The 15,582-nt window shown below is 37.6% G+C and overlaps 3 protein-coding genes across 7 annotated transcripts; 2 read left to right on the top strand and 1 right to left on the bottom strand.

The window, feature by feature from the left end:
* Positions 1–2,902: 2,902 nt before the first annotated feature.
* On the top strand, positions 2,903–4,051 carry LOC144087302 (uncharacterized). The gene is made up of 5 exons (XM_077617723.1): positions 2,903–2,977; positions 3,201–3,301; positions 3,492–3,635; positions 3,718–3,830; positions 3,916–4,051. Exons 1-5 carry the CDS (start codon positions 2,963–2,965, stop codon positions 3,966–3,968), a joined length of 426 nt encoding a protein of 141 aa, XP_077473849.1. The 5' UTR covers positions 2,903–2,962; the 3' UTR covers positions 3,969–4,051.
* A 299-nt stretch (positions 4,052–4,350) lies between these two features.
* On the top strand, positions 4,351–10,256 carry ankzf1 (ankyrin repeat and zinc finger peptidyl tRNA hydrolase 1). 5 transcript variants are annotated; one of them, XM_077617326.1, is made up of 16 exons: positions 4,351–4,490; positions 4,919–5,054; positions 5,126–5,220; positions 5,299–5,401; positions 6,088–6,302; positions 6,394–6,503; positions 6,739–6,892; positions 6,987–7,209; positions 7,297–7,398; positions 7,870–8,052; positions 8,117–8,224; positions 8,357–8,624; positions 8,849–8,960; positions 9,037–9,204; positions 9,276–9,346; positions 9,421–10,256. In XM_077617326.1, exons 1-16 carry the CDS (start codon positions 4,377–4,379, stop codon positions 9,545–9,547), a joined length of 2,289 nt encoding a protein of 762 aa, XP_077473452.1. In that variant the 5' UTR covers positions 4,351–4,376; the 3' UTR covers positions 9,548–10,256. The 5 variants fall into 5 exon arrangements, with proteins under 5 accessions (XP_077473452.1, XP_077473451.1, XP_077473453.1 ...); XM_077617325.1 differs by having other exon boundaries at positions 8,354–8,624; XM_077617327.1 differs by having other exon boundaries at positions 4,363–4,490; positions 4,901–5,054; positions 8,354–8,624.
* Positions 10,156–13,978, bottom strand: glb1l (galactosidase, beta 1-like). Its single transcript, XM_077617330.1, has 16 exons — positions 13,747–13,978; positions 13,300–13,469; positions 13,058–13,208; positions 12,706–12,763; positions 12,547–12,641; positions 12,291–12,471; positions 12,155–12,213; positions 11,938–12,059; positions 11,821–11,861; positions 11,614–11,732; positions 11,460–11,534; positions 11,254–11,340; positions 11,054–11,167; positions 10,866–10,997; positions 10,569–10,787; positions 10,156–10,495 (listed from the first exon to the last, which is right to left on the bottom strand). The coding sequence occupies exons 1-16, from the start codon at positions 13,801–13,803 to the stop codon at positions 10,292–10,294; spliced, it is 1,884 nt and encodes a 627-aa protein (XP_077473456.1). The 5' UTR covers positions 13,804–13,978; the 3' UTR covers positions 10,156–10,291.
* Positions 13,979–15,582: the final 1,604 nt, after the last annotated feature.

Here is a 15,582-nt window from a genome sequence, read left to right as displayed (position 1 = left end):
GCCATGCCTATGCTGTCATACACATGGGACTTGGTGTTACAATACGCAGCAGAAGGAGCAACACCTCAATGCCGCTGGAAATTCGGAGCTGGACAAAAGTGCCGGGGGAAGAAGCGACGCTTCAGACCAACCATTCCATCGTGGGATAAGATGGAAGAGCTGTCGGCGCTTACCAGGCCGGAAACGGAGTCGAGGGGTTCTACTCTGCTACTGTTGATTCTTCAGCTCCAGACTACTGAGGAACTGTGCGGACAAGCTCTGAAGAGTGACTCTGCATATTCTCTACCTTGGTCACAGTCTGCAGAAGTTCCCCATCTTGTGGAAGACTTCTTGTGTGTGGTTCCAGTTTTATCCTACTCCACAACATATTTTTCTTGAGTCTGTATCCGTTTTTGCTACCGCAACCAAGATGGCGCCGTTCAAGTGGCAGCCGGTGGCGGTAGCTCCGTCCACTCTTGCTCGTTTTGTGTTTTTGGTGCTTTTCTGTCTGAATGATTTGATTTGGATTGGATTGGATAACTTTATTCATCCCGTATTCGGGAAATTTCGTTGTCACAGTAGCAAGAGGGTGAGGATGCAGGAATAGGAAAGGCATTTTAGACATAAATAGATAGGTAATAAGTAAGTTAATAAATAAATACATGAATAAGTATATAAATAAATAAGCGTTGCTTAGCACATATATACATACATACACATAAATGTACATGCATGCATACGGTAATTTGGTGATTCTTAATGATACCATATACTTTGCTTTGCTTTGTATTGTCTAACTTATAACTATGTGTAACTATGCCTTTCCTGTATCTGCATTCTCACCCTCTTGCTACTGTCACAATGAAATTTCCCGAATACAGGATGAATAAAGTTATCCAATGCAATCCAATCCAATCGAAGGAAAGAACAGAAAACAAATGAACGAAAATAAATGAATGTATATTTATATATACTTTGATAACTGAGATTTGGCATACCAAAAACTGGTTTTGTTTTATGTGGTATTGTTGTAAGCAACAGAAGTTTCTTTGTTAAAATCAAACATATTGCTATCTTGGTTTTAATTAAAGAAATACACTTGCATAAAAGCTACACATGTAGCGTATTAATGTTTATTAATATTTAAAAACATTCAGAATAGTAGCTCAAAGCTAAAATGTGAAAAATACATGAAAAACAAAGACCGTTGATGTAGTTATTCTTATGAAACTATCTGTTCATAATAATCCCATTAATTAGTTCAACATTTTTGCCTCATTCCTGACATGACAGACCAAAAAAATAATTAAATACAAATCAATTTGTGCTTTAAAAGTCCTGTTTTGAAATAAAGAAGTACAATTTTCCTACATTGCTGTCGGACAAAATAAATAGTAAAATAATTGCCCCCTTAGTTACCTCAATGCCTGCCATTGACAACATTAGACATCCAACCGTTTTGAAACTATCCATGTCAAGAAGAAAGGCAGACATAAAAGTAACTTGAACTACATATTGTGTAACAGATTTTTTCATAGATTAAAATACTAGTGGTATTGTAATTTTACACCATTTACAAATCAAGATTATAGAAGGAAAAGTGACAGTTTAAAAAATGCCTCTGTACACAGGTGTTTACACTTTAGCTACACAAACTAATTAGATTCTGCTGATTTCCTCATGGCAAATTATTTCATAAAACCGCTTTAAAGATATAAAATTGTCATATTTATATTGTCTTGATTCGATTGTTATCGTGGCTCACCTTCAATATATTGTGTTGTACGTTTGGATGCTTCTTTTTTTAAAAGCGACATCTCTTTAAAAATAGCGCCCCAACCTGACTGGGTCGTTTACAGGGATGACGTCACTTTTTTTTTTTTAAATTGTGCTTTATTTAAAATGACAAAATACAGGCGAATACAAACGGGTAAAATAAGTATAATAGTACTCGTAGTATGAGTAATATTAATAGTCTCGATATTGGGGATGCTAAAACAGTTTGGAATAGAGCAAAAGATGAAAGGAATTTAACAAAAGAAGAATATTGTTGAACAATTTAATTGAAACTCGTTCTACTGTACAGATTCAATTTTTAAAAGTCTAAATAACGCCAAAGTCTACCGATTTTTTGTCTCTAAAATGTCAAAACAATTCATTATGAGTTGTTAATCTAATCTGCTCCAGTTTTTAAAAATCAAACTACTCAGATAAAGAAGTTTCTGACAAATCAATGGAATTACACAGCGTTCTTGAAAGCTTCTTTAAAGTTTAATAAATTTATGATAGCAGTTTTAAAAATAACAAATTATTAAGTATATATATCTACATTGTGCCCTTTCTTTAAAATGAGACTTTGCTAAATTGCCACTTTCAATGTGGACCTGATCTTCAACTTCTATGTCAACAAAGAGAAAGTGTTTTTGAAGTAAAGAAAAGGTAGTTTGTATTTTCAATATACTGTATCTTTTGTATAAAAAAACAAAAAACATAAATAACTGTCTTGGAACTTCCAAACACTCATCATATAATGAACAATGGGGCCTGGTGGTCGTCCACACAATCAGAGTTGTGTCATCTACATAGTCAGTAAGTCTACTAATCACAAGAAGTGGAGTGTTAACAGTCACATGGGCATTGAGTCATGTTATGAATTCTTCATAAATTCTCAAATAAAATTCAAAACCCACAGAGAGGAATAGGAAGTAGACAAGGAGTTTGCATTATAGATGTCGCATATCTCATTATACTTGTACAATGACAATAAAAGCACCCAATTCATATCAATTTAATTTTAAAAGCGTCAATAATTCAGTTATTTGATAGTAGTGGAGAAAATAACCCACTTAACGCCTTCGGGAGGGTCCGAGACGCAAGATGGCCGCTATATTTACGCCGCGGATTCCAATTTTAGACATCTAGCCTTACACGATGTCTTTGGCACGTTTAGATTATTGTTAGTTTGCGATATTTTGATTGAGAGATGACGGACTCAGACGTAAGACGCGTGACATTTCAACGTAACATTTGACTATTGACTCCAAAGTTTTTTTTTCCTCTCTTAAGTGACTATAATTACATGATGCTTTAGCTCCAAGATTATGTTGCAACAATGCTGAAAATTAGGCAAATAATGCAGTTTCACAATGTGTTAGTGAACTTTCAGCATTGTGGTGTTGGGGATGTATATACGTACTTAATATTTGTCTTTTTTTTTAAAGGAGCAAGTGGAATATTTGCGTAAAGCAATCGAAGAAAGTACTCAAAAACTGAATGACATGATTCAACTTAAAAGATTCCAGGACGAGGAAATCAACCGCATGTGTGTTTGTAGATAATTTTATCTCATCTTGCATCTATTTATGTAATTCTAAGTTATTAAAATTAAAGTAGTACTAATTGTAATTCTAAGTAAGACTGTATCACCACTCTTCTGATATACGAATGGTAGTGTTGAGTCTAATTTTGACCTTATTACTACTGATGAAATTGACCACATTTTTATTATTCAGGGTTAAGGAAACAAATGAGAGGAAAAAAATGCTAGCAATTTTCCAAGAAATTGGAGTTTTGGAAAGCATACAACAATTTGGTACACTTCTCCAAGAGGAAAAGGCGCTTACTGAGCAACTAAATTATGAAGCTGCGGTAGAAAGGTCAGATGTTTTTATTTCATTAAAAAAGGGGGACTACAAATGAATACATTGAGATATTCTACTGATCTGTTCTTTCTTCCAGAAAAGAGCTACATGAAAGAATAGAACATGCTAGAACTAAGAAACAAAGCCTTGTGGACAAAATAGAAGAAATGAAACAGCTTTTGCAAGAGCCCAAGGATCTCAAGACTGCTGGTAATGCAGTGTTTACATCGTGTGATAAACCATTTGTTTTTGAAATTGCTTGCAAATGTCCAAATGTTCTTTTTCTTGCCACTAGCCCAAGAATCGAACCAAGCAGCAGGCACTCGAGTGAAGAAAAACCAAAAATAGTTTTATTTTTTAAATAGAATACAATTTTATGTATGCAGTTAACCACACTTTTGTTCTAATAAAATGCAAATATTTGTGAGGAATGTTGCCACTTGGCCTATGTTATTTCAACTGCCTTTGAGTGAGGCTAGCATTTTTTTTCATGTCTTGCGCACTATATACATCTAAAAAAATATCAATGGCTGTGATTTATTTTTATTTAAGTTTTTCATATTTTTGAATTAATTAATTGTTACAAAATATACCGGTGTCATTTAAAAACACGTCTATTTATTTGTTTAAATAGGTATATATAGTAAGATTATAGATGACAGGTATCAATACGTATATACTATATTATACGTATACATGTATGTTATATTCAGTATTCCAACCACTAGGGGCACTGGTATAATTTCTGATGTTTACATGTCTTCTGATTTTAAACAAAGAAGACTGCATGTCGTCATCTCGGTGAATCCTTCCTATACAACACGTCAATATAATGTAATCGTACCATTTCTTCGCACTTGGGTTACTAAGGTAAATCTGATATTACAAATATGTACAGAATTATATTAACGATTACACATGAATTCATTCTTAAGTAGTTTCGTGACTTAATTCGAACGTTTAGCCTGGTAAGTGTATTTCTTCACGTAATCTTACACATTTATGTTTTAATATTAGCTCGACCTATTCCTTTGAAGATTAGCTCTACCTATTCCTTTGAAGATCCCAAAACCACCGTTTATTTTTAACCAAACAACGATCGCCACTCTATTTACATCGCCTTTTATCGGTTAAAACCTTTACACTGTCTTTCCAGTTAATTTAAAAAAAGTTTTTAAAAAAAAATACTGTTGCCTACTGCAGCCCATAAAGCTAAAATTTGTGTTTACTTAAATATATATATATGTATACATTTTTTAGTTATTTCTCTCTCTTAAAAGGAATAAAATCTTCTCCAGGTGTTTGACATGAAGCCAACAAGTCCAGATCACTACTCCATATTTGACCTATGCTCCCAAGATGAAACCTTAACAGGACTGAGAGAAGTTAACCCCTTCCTTAAAAACAGTGCTAACGGGGAGCCGACCAAAGACAGTATGATGAGTAATTCTATTGGCATGCTATGTATGAATGGTTTGGATTTTTCCTAACCAAATGCTTTTCAGATTTGGAGGATGAAGTTCCCAAGGATGTCAGGGAGATCTCGGATAAGATGTCCTGCCTGGCCTGCAGATGCTCCTTCATTAACAGGGAAGAACAGGTAAACCCTTAGTCTAATAAGGCTAATAAACTGTATTCATATGACTTCAGATAACAGATCCGTTTGCCAAAAATGTAGATGGAACACTACAAGCTGGACTGGCATCGATTTAACTTGAGACTGAAGATGTTAGGAAGCCTCCCCGTAACCACCGAGGAGTTTGAGAGGAAGACCGGAGCTGGTGAGGAAAAACCTTCAGAGTGGTACTGGATAGTACTGGGCCATATGACAATATAGACCGGTAAAACGATACAAAATTATTCAGCGTGATAAATCATTATAATCGTCGATCGCTAATGTATAATGAATTGTGCTAGTCTCCAAATTGCTGCTATTTCTAAAATAATGCATAACAACCACTAGATGTCCTCATACCTGGAAAATAAGGCTGATAGTAGTTGCAAATGGTACTTGATTAATTACAAAGATAACAGTGGTCAACAAAACATTTTAAAATAACCTAAAACTAACAACATGTAGTAAAATAATTCCTGTCATGGACACAGGAGGCCAAAAATAGGGACAATGGGACATGTCCGACAGTGCACTGTTGCTAAAGTGCTCCAATATGCAGTAAACGATGGGAAGCTAATTTATGTTGACAGCAAGTCAGAAAAATATAAGCAATGCAAAGGGATGAAAACTTAACTTCTATTTGCTGAAAATATATGAATACTCTGTAAAACACCTAACGGAAGAATATCACAAGTGCGGACTGCCAAAAGCATAGAAGCAAAAAAGCATAGCGATATTAAATATTCCAAAATATGGAATACATGATTGTGATATTGCCCATATCGGCCAGCACCAGCATAGTAGCTTACAGTTGGCTGTTGTGCCTACTTCATTATCTTTTTTGCCATACAGGAGATGTGTCAAGTATCTCAGGTTCCGAGTCCGACTCAGAGGAGGAGGAAGATTCAGACGTGCATCAGGAAGAAACAAGCTGGAACGCAGATAATGGCGATAATGACTACTCAGATGATATCAATTTTGTGTCAGGGAGGCTCTTCAGCAAAGTAGCTTTCCAAAATTCAGTGGGACAATACATGTCAGTCTACCGCTGCATTCTACACGGAAAGGTAAGGCTTAGTTTCAAGCTTTTATGGAAAAGTATCATGCATAGATACAATTTTTTTGTAAATTCAAACTTTCTTAATATTGTATGATCAGGCAGATAAAGCGAAAGAGTTGGAGTGCTGCTTAAAGTCCATCACCCAGAAAACACTGTGGATAATTCTGATGACAGGGGGCGGCCATTTTGCTGCTGCTGTTTTCCAGGGGTATGCTTGTTTTTCTAACTATTGCAATCATGTTTCAATGCCATTAATCGTGATAGATGGCCTGCCGTAGCCAAAGTGTATTGGACATCTGTCACAGGCAAACAGCCTAAGCAAGTTAATTAATGACCTAACATTAAAGTCCTAAGAACAGTAGGACTGTATTTGTGTGTTTTTAGTATCAGTGCTAAGATGCCAAAGCACATGTTAAAGGTCTTGTATGTTTTTTATTTGGCAGGAAAGACGTCCTTGAGCACAAAACCTTCCACCGATACACTGTGCGGGCAAAACGAGGCACCACCCAAGGACTGAAGGATTCCCAAAACAAGAGTCATGCTCCCAAGTCTGCAGGAGCTGCGCTAAGGCGCTACAACGAGGCGGCACTAGTCAAAGTAAGAGTAAAGGACTAGTTATAATATTGCTATATAGTTTCGTCATTAACAGAGTGAAAACTTTTCCTTTTTTTTCACATTAATTTATTTACAGGACATTCAGGAGCTCTTGGTAAACTGGGGAGAACACTTGAAGGAAGCATCCGCCATATTCGTACGAGCTCCGAGCTATAATAGAACGATCTTTTTTGGAGGCCGCGCAAGTCCACTGGATAAAAAGGACAGTAGGGTCCGTACCATACCCTTTCCCACGCGCAGGGCAACATTTGGTGAAGTTCGGAGAGTGCACAATATGCTTTCCACAGTTCTGCTTTACGGTAGATTGAATTGTTATTGTCTTGCTATGTTACATGGTTTTTCCATATAAATGGGATTTACTTCATATTGACAATGTCTTGACGCAGGGAAGGATGCTGACTTGTCCACTTTAAGCAGCCCACCCAAGAAGGCTTCAAAGAAAAAGACTGTCCAATCTACTGCAGCAGTCAGGACTGAAAAAGATGAAAGTGAGTTTTCGAGGCAGCTTCTAGCATTATTTTGACAAATTATGGATTATTTTTGCAATGCGTCGACCAATCGTCTCTTATATACGTAAATCATGTTAATAACTTTTATATTGCACTGGGCTTGACATTTTAGCTGTAAATGGTTAATGTTGAAATGTAACTGCTTCATTATTTTCCAAAGCAATTATCTAAATTTACTAATTTATTACAACTATGCTTTTATTGAGTACCGCATATATCAGGTATGTATGTTTTGTATTTTGAATACAATAAAAAAAATAACGAATATTTCTGGTTTTCACCCTTGCTATCAGCTACTCAGCCGACTTTCAAAAGAGTTGACTAATTTAATAAGGGATTAGTGTTCATTGCTTGTATCAGCTCGAGTTTTCAATATCTGGACCCGCTCCAAACTACAGTTAAAATAATGAATGGACCATCCGTTTTATGAATGAATTCTTTGTATCTCAGTGGAAGCCATCCAGAGCAGCTCAGATGAGGAGCCAGGTGCTAAAATCCATCTCGAAATGGTGGAGATGACCATCGCTACACAGGACCTTAAGGAGTTTGACATGCAACCCTCCAGACACAATCAGAGGAGGAGACGAAGGAAGAAGAAGGAGGAGGAGGAGGAAAACCAACATGAAGAAGATGGTGCGCCTTGGCATGGAAAGTCAAACATTTGGAGAATCAATATTAATCAATAACTTGTCTTCAGATGCAGGAGAGCTAAGTAACACAGAAGTGGACGACATTGGCCAGGAAGATGACGCCAATCAACAGCCACGACCTAAAAGCAAGAATAGGAGGAAGAAACCAGCGAAAGGTAAGGACACCTCAATAATGACTACTTTTACATATAGCCATTAATGCAGTCTAAAGAAAAAGTCTGCCTGTTCAGATTATTTTAGCGGCACGATTTCACTCTACTAGCACATTGTCCTTTCCGTAAAAGCAGTGGATGACTCATGGGAGTACAGCCTGAGGGACGCCCTCTTCACAGCCTGCAAAGTTGGGGACGTGGATACGTTGTGTCATCTCCTCCATCTTACCGGGGGGCCTCGGGAGCCATCTCAGGTGGAGGCTGTGGACGGCGCCAATCCTTTAAATCTTCTTAATAAGAACCTCGACTCCTCGGGGTTCACTTTGCTGCACGTCGCGTCAGCGGCCGCTCAGAAGGATGTCATCAGACTGCTGTTGGACACCGGAGCTAATCCGGCCTGCAGGTAGGAATATCTATCACTTCCAGTTGTCAATCTCAGCTCTGTCGTGGACCACATTGTAGCTCTGGTCTACTTTGGAGGGGTGGTATGTTTGCCTATTAGGCCAATCTTGGATTAATTGTCATTTAACGCCAAATACAATATTTTGTTAGTTGAAGCAATAAGACTGGGGTTTGTGATGTAGGCTGTTTCCCACTTATCACAATTGAAGATAACCTCCTTTACAGTGATAAAAAAGGGCAGACGCCATATAACGTGAGCCCCGACAAAGACACAAGGAACGTGTTTCGGAAATACATGGGTGACAATCCTGACAAATATGACTACAACAAGGCTCGGGTAAGAGACTCGACAGTCGGTCTTAATGCACAGATGCAAATGAAACAATGACTTGAAACGTCTATGCTTCTGAAAGGTTCCTGGACCTTTAACAGCGGAGATTGAATCTATGAAAAGTGAGAAGAAGAAAGCTCAAAAGATGCTGAAAAAACAGCGTGAAAGGACACAGAAGGAGGAGAAACTGAAACAGGAAATGGAAATGGAGGAAAAGAAGAAGTTTGCGTGCTTATCAGATCGAGAAAAGGTGCATAAAATGTTTATCTTATATTTATGATAGTTACATGTTGTGTGTAAATATATATTCTTCTTTCAAAGAGAGCGTTAGCAGCTGAGAAGAGATTTGCAGCGCAAGTAACTGCATCTGAAGCCAACGTTTCCAATATTAAGTAAGACTATTGTGTCTATACGCAAATGGTGTCGCAAAAAGTCCATCTAATGCCATTTTTTGTGCTGATTTCAGGAGGTGCTGGCAGTGTGGAGACTCTCTGCTGGGCAAGACCCCTTTCCATTATATGGACTTTTCCTTCTGCACACCCCGCTGCGTGCAAGAACATCGCAAAGCTAATGTGCCAGCAGGAAAGAGCTAGCCGACTCGGAAAAGTATGGTACCTCTAATATGGTTGTCCTTTTTAGGTTTTCAAAAGATCAAATTTGATCGCAGATCGAACATATCTGCAATGTAATATACATGAGATTCACTTTTACCTTTATGGGATACAATCATAAAAGTAAATTGTCATTGCATCAATGTTGGACTTTCAAACACTAAATGTAAAGAAGCATTTGAGCTTCACAAAGAAGAAAATTGTGAGGAAAAATAATGACATATTGTACAAAACTAAATAATCATTAAAGAATAAAATCGCAATATTATAGTATTTTTATTCGTTTTAAGAAGCTACCTTATTGGCTCCCATTGAAGGTGCTGGACTCTCAGTTTGAATAGATTTCTATTGCATGTAGTTTAACAGTATGGTGTGGGGGGTCAACTTTAGTGTTTTTGGGGTCCATAACTGCAATGTATTTGTTTTCTGAGGATAACAATGATTATCCTTAAATAAGGTTCAAGACAATGCATCCACATCCTCAACATTGCAGGCTATGATCACAAATGATTCTCTTAATAACACAATAGCCTAGTAATTGATTTTTTTGGAACATTTTTTGGGGGTGATAAGCAGAAAAAAATCCTCAGTTTAACCTTTGCAGATTGTTTTATTTACTGTACCTCTTATATATACTTTGCATATAACAAACTGGTTAAAAGTAATAAACTGTCATGCTGGATACCAAAAACACTCCGCTGTAAATTATTGTTTCTAACCAGATTGTCACAATTTATGGTGGGTTGCTTTGAGGAGAGGTCGGTCCATAAAGAGTACCCTTAAATGTGCTGGCGCCCCCTCCAGTTCTAGCACTGTAATATTATTAGGCCTGGTGGTGCTGAGTAGCGGTCCGGGAACATAAAGGGTCTGCTGCGGGCCTCTTGCTGGCCAGTATCGCCCCAGATTAAAACCATTCAGCCACACTTGACCCTAAAAATGTGGACCAACAAAAAAGTCAAGTAAATTGTCAGAAATGATTACACATAAAAACATCTTGGACTACCTTTGTCCAGCCATTTAGCTTGAGAAATGTGTCCCAAGCCACGCCATTGGGCTGCAATGTTCCCGTGTAGACAGTCGGTCCAATTGAAGGTTCTTTTGTTCCATATTGGGAGCTAAAAATATGAGGCCACCCGGCAGCAACAGCCCCATCAATATCCAAAGGGTACATTTTCCAATCGGTTAAAATATCTTGCCCCAGGATTAGATTTCCAACAAGACCCTGGAATGACCACAAATATGGATCTCCTCAAGTACACTTTGGAGGACACATGTATTAATGTTTGAATGGTTGCCTTGCCTTGTAGTCATTGATATAGCTCCCAAAGTTAACTCTGCCCATATTCTCCACAAGGATGTCCACAATGTCTCCCTGCCGTCCAGTCACATTTATTGCCAGTATGGTGTCTCTCTCCAAGACACCCTGGAAAACCTATTCACACAAATGTTGTCCAAGATGTGACTTATTAATTGGTGGTGATAACTTACCCCATTGATGGACACATACGCGCGGTCATGAACTCCATTCAAAGGAGAGATTAGTGGTGTGGGTTCAGTGAGGTCACGGGGCAACGTGGTCTGATACAGCACGTATCCATAGAACTAAACAGAATAGAAACGTTAGTTTAAAGACAAAATAGCAACATGGGAAGTTCTCGGTTTGAAGAGTGCCCACTTAATGATGTCACCTGATTGAGTTTCTCAAAAGTTAAAGGGTACTTGGACTGAACAGGTCCAACAGAAAGGGTGTCCAATAGACTGCTAATGTTGCCAACCTGGGGGAGGAAAATGATGGCATTCAACGATGAACTTTTGAAAATTTACGAAGTTGTGTAGCCCCAAAATATGTGCTTCGGCAAATGACATGTTTGGAAGAGGTATAATAAATATGTACCTTTTTTAATACCACTAACCCAAAGGCAAATTTGGGAGTAGCAGGTGGCATGGGTCCAAAAGGAACGGCTTTAAACTGCAAAGAAAAAAACAATTGCAAACAATGCAATATGGACTTTGCATTTTGTAGGCATTGGCGCATCAATCTGATTTACCATTTTAATGACTTCTCGGATTGTGAATAGCTTCTCTGTTGGGTCCCCTGCCTCTGATAGTGGAGCGTCATAGTCGTAACTAGTCACTACAGGACGAAACCTGGTGTCGTGGTCGGCACCTTAGGATGACAATTTAAAATAAATGACAAAAAGAAACAGGTGTGGTTTTAAATTGGGCAATTATGAGTAGGGAATTTTTAACCGCACCATTCCAGTATCCAAAGTTGGTCCCACCTTCAAACATGTACCTGGAGGGAAAAAAAGTGGGTGAAAACGCTGAAATGGCCGAAGTGAAAGAAAATCTAAGTACACGTTTTCACATACATGTTAACATTAGCACCCATTCTTAACATCTCGGCTAACCCTTGGCTGACCCTCTTGGTATCAACCATGGCATGCTCATCTCCCCAGTGGTCCAACCAACCAGTGTAATACTCCGAATTGACCTGCAATGGATCAACAAGACATTTCATGTTTTATTTTATTTCATTTTTTTAAACACCACTAAATACTGCGACTATAACTCTATATCATGACTGACCAAAGGACCCTTCGGTTCAAACTTCCTTTGCCTGTTGAAGGCTTCAGTAATGTTGTCACCTGTAAAAAGCAAATGAACAGATTTCATTTCTTTTCATTTTACTTTTATTAATAGAATTTTTTCTGTAAATGTCAACCTATGCCAAAGTCCACAGTAGCGTATAATCCATCCAGGGTCCCGCATGTCATTTCTCTGTCCGTGTTGCCGTCGGTGGTGAACAGAACAACGTTTTTGCCTAGATGTCCTTGCAGCAAAGCTCGCAGATGACGCAGGTAGTTGTAGTCACAAGCAAAGTAGCTTCCATACTCGTTCTCAACCTGAAAGTGAAAATGATAACAACCAGAGAAATAAATTTGGAGGTTCCATCGTAAAATAAGCAGAAATTTCTATACCTGGACACTAATGATGTTTCCTCCATTAACATATAACCAGCGCATCATTTTGGGGAGGAGTACAGCGAACCAGTTAGTGACCGCCAGTAAATAACCTGGAGAAGAAAAATCATTTTGAAGGAAGGCAAACATGTGTTCCTTTACATTTCTATTTTGTACCTGCGTCAGATGAGCGTAATAAAATCTTTTTTTGCAGCAACCAAGCTGGCAAACCACCCTGTAACACACAAATTCATCCTTGGTCAAGTTACAACGATGTTATTAGGAGCGTGTGTGTAAAATGAGGGACATTTGACATTGGTGTGAAAGATTTTGCCTTGTAGTTTATCACGCCTGTCTTTACCAATCTACTAAGTCGCCAAAAAAATTGATAATATTAAATATTCTCTTTACCCACTACAAAATATGATTTTTTACCTTTGGCAGCTCTGCCATTGACATCGATCAGTGTCAATGGCAGTAAAAAAGTTGACCGTTTTATGGATCTTTATAATGCAAACAGATTTCTCACCATCTCCCATTCAGCACAGATGTATGGGCCGGGGCGCAGGATAACCAAAAGGCCTGTCTGATTGGCCAAATCCAAGAAATGTTCCAAATCTCGGTCCCCTGAGAAGTTGTGGACCCCTTCCACAGTCTCGTGGAAGTTCCAAGGAACATATCTGTTCATTGGTGATATAGGGAAAAAAAACAACAACACATATTTAGGGTTAGACTTTGTCCTTTTAGTTGTTTGTGATTCTTCAGGATTACATTTGGATAGCGTTGAGCCCTGTCATGTACATCTTCAGCAGCCGATCCTTCCAGTAGAAGCGTGGGATTCGGGAGTAGTGAATGCTGCCTGAGATGTACTGAAAGGGTTGACCATCTTTCAAAAAACAATTGTTATTGTAGTCTATTGTAAAAGATGGCTCGGATGATGCCTGCAAACATAGAAAAATAAGACTTGACGACATTCTAGATTAGTGCGAATCATCAATTTTACAAATTAATTGTAAGTCATTTGGAAATGATCCATTTTAAGTAGTTTTTAGTACATGTGCATGATTAACTGTGGATGCATATTATTTAATACAATATGAAAACCAAATAAGTAAATTCCAGCATAGTAGTTATATTTGTCAATAGCACAGATAACTGAATGGGTACAGTAAGTAATCTTTTTTATTTTAAGTATACACATTTTATTTTCAATCTTACCCCAGGGGCTGAGCATATACAGCTCACTGTAACGAAAAAGAAGAAACTGGTGTACATTTCCCTGCCGTTCGTCGTTTCACGCGTGAAAAAAAGTCAAAACGTGTCCATCTGGTAGATTGTTTAGCATTATCGTGTGTGTTTCGAGCACTTGGACTCAGTTATTTAAAAAAGTACGAACGTTCTAGTTTGTTGTGAGCGAGCGGGTCCATGCGCCATCATGTGACAGGCTACGTAGAAAGGGGGCGTCCTCAGTACCCTAAAGCAGAGGGTCCTTGAATGGTACGTCAATGTTACCGCCATATTAGATGTGGCATAGTCTAGCTCCCCGTGCTTAAATACAAACGCGTCTTACATTTAAAATTGCCTCAAATGGGAAGATAAAAAGTGTTTTTAAATATAGATTTTTGCTTTATTCAGATTACACTTGTGGACTTAAAAAACAGGCCTGGCCAATTTAAAAGTTAATTTTTTAGCATGTTAATGTATTTAAAATCAACTAAATCACGCAAGGTGACTCAAAAGTGAAACTGCTGACTGAAAAAGAAATGTTATGTATGAATGCAGTGTCACCAATTCTAGGAAACTCAATGGCAAATAGAATTAGTAATTGTTCTTAAACGTCACTATTAAACTATTGTATTTTCTATAATTATTTTTGTGCTTTGGTTGTTTTTTCTTATAATACAATGCAGGCAAAGCTATGATTAAATATTGCCTTAATGTAGTACCCCATTGTTCTGTAACATGGTGGGCAGCACTGAGATGACCATAAATCTTTGATATATTTTTGCCACATACTCGTACTATGGTAAATCAATATATACAACACCAGTTCTTACACGCTCTCATTGCTGATCAATGAGAAAGATGTCATAATTCTTAACTGTCATTGGCAATCAATGAAGGTACTGACTTCCTTTGCATGCACGGACCATTTCAGCCGTTTATCATTAAATAGGCTGCATTTGCAAGACACTTTGTGATGCTTGTGGAGTATTTTTTCTCAGCAAAGCAAAAAATATGAGAGTACATCAATGGGGTAAATCACAAAAAAGTCATATAGAAAGTAGCAGTAAAGCATTGGTCTGTCGATACTACTTACGCCTACTTTCTAGTTTGCTGCCTTTCATTGGAACCCCTTCAATTTGTTACTGTGAAAAGCACGCAGCATTGACAAAAAATTCAATTTATACGTGTCCATGTTTCACTTTTATTATAGCGGCATTTCAACATACATTTTACTGCCAGTGATTGCATTTAAAATATGCTTCTGTCTTTAGATCTGTGGCTGGGTGTGGGCGTGTTTCACAAGTTCTTTGGCTCTATGGCAAGGCGAATATTTTTTTTTAAAGTATGGATTAACTTTGACTTGTTGTGCTTCATCATTATATATCATCTTTTTTTAGATGATATGAAAAATTTCTATGCAAACTTCTGGATCAGAACCTTTAAAATACTGGTTATGTAAGATTATGATATTGACTATTTCATGTGAGGGTTTTTACTCTGTAATGACAGATAGGCTTTTTCAGAGGATGATTGTGAAATAACTCGTCCAGATGAGAGATTAGACATCACACCGATCATTGAGTCACAAACCATCACTGAGAAATCATCTGTGTCTGCCTTTGATTGGCATGCTATCATAACAGGAAATTGACAATATCATTACAATACAACTTTTTACCATTTAGTTTGTGCCCTTGAATGGTTTCTTAATTCAATCGTACTCGGAGATAAAATAAGCCAGACATATATTCATATTCTGGGGTCGGCATTTATGCTTTATTTTATCCTTTATATGTTATAAAGTATGTTTCTCTAAACAATCATCCC

The sequence above is a fragment of the Stigmatopora argus genome, chromosome 13 (genome assembly GCF_051989625.1).
Source record: "Stigmatopora argus isolate UIUO_Sarg chromosome 13, RoL_Sarg_1.0, whole genome shotgun sequence".
Lineage (NCBI taxonomy): Eukaryota > Metazoa > Chordata > Actinopteri > Syngnathiformes > Syngnathidae > Stigmatopora > Stigmatopora argus.
This window is presented reverse-complemented; position numbering and strand designations above follow the sequence as displayed.

What these genes read in the sequence shown, in the direction of transcription:
- LOC144087302 (XM_077617723.1), top strand. An exon ending in GACGAGGAAATCAACCGCAT is followed by an intron (nt 3,302 to 3,491) that starts GTGTGTTTGTAG and finishes TTTATTATTCAG; the next exon opens with GGTTAAGGAAACAAATGAGA. An exon ending in TATGAAGCTGCGGTAGAAAG is followed by an intron (nt 3,636 to 3,717) that starts GTCAGATGTTTT and finishes TCTTTCTTCCAG; the next exon opens with AAAAGAGCTACATGAAAGAA.
- ankzf1 (XM_077617325.1), top strand. Translation starts at nt 4,377, where the DNA reads ATGTCTTCTGATTTTAAACAAAGAAGACTGCATGTCGTCATCTCGGTG. An exon ending in TTCCACAGTTCTGCTTTACG is followed by an intron (nt 7,210 to 7,296) that starts GTAGATTGAATT and finishes GTCTTGACGCAG; the next exon opens with GGAAGGATGCTGACTTGTCC. An exon ending in GCCAACGTTTCCAATATTAA is followed by an intron (nt 9,347 to 9,420) that starts GTAAGACTATTG and finishes TGCTGATTTCAG; the next exon opens with GAGGTGCTGGCAGTGTGGAG.
- glb1l (XM_077617330.1), bottom strand. Translation starts at nt 13,803, where the DNA reads ATGTACACCAGTTTCTTCTTTTTCGTTACAGTGAGCTGTATATGCTCA. An exon ending in GTATATGCTCAGCCCCTGGG is followed by an intron (nt 13,470 to 13,746) that starts GTAAGATTGAAA and finishes CTATGTTTGCAG; the next exon opens with GCATCATCCGAGCCATCTTT. An exon ending in CAACTTTGGATACTGGAATG is followed by an intron (nt 11,733 to 11,820) that starts GTGCGGTTAAAA and finishes TGTCATCCTAAG; the next exon opens with GTGCCGACCACGACACCAGG.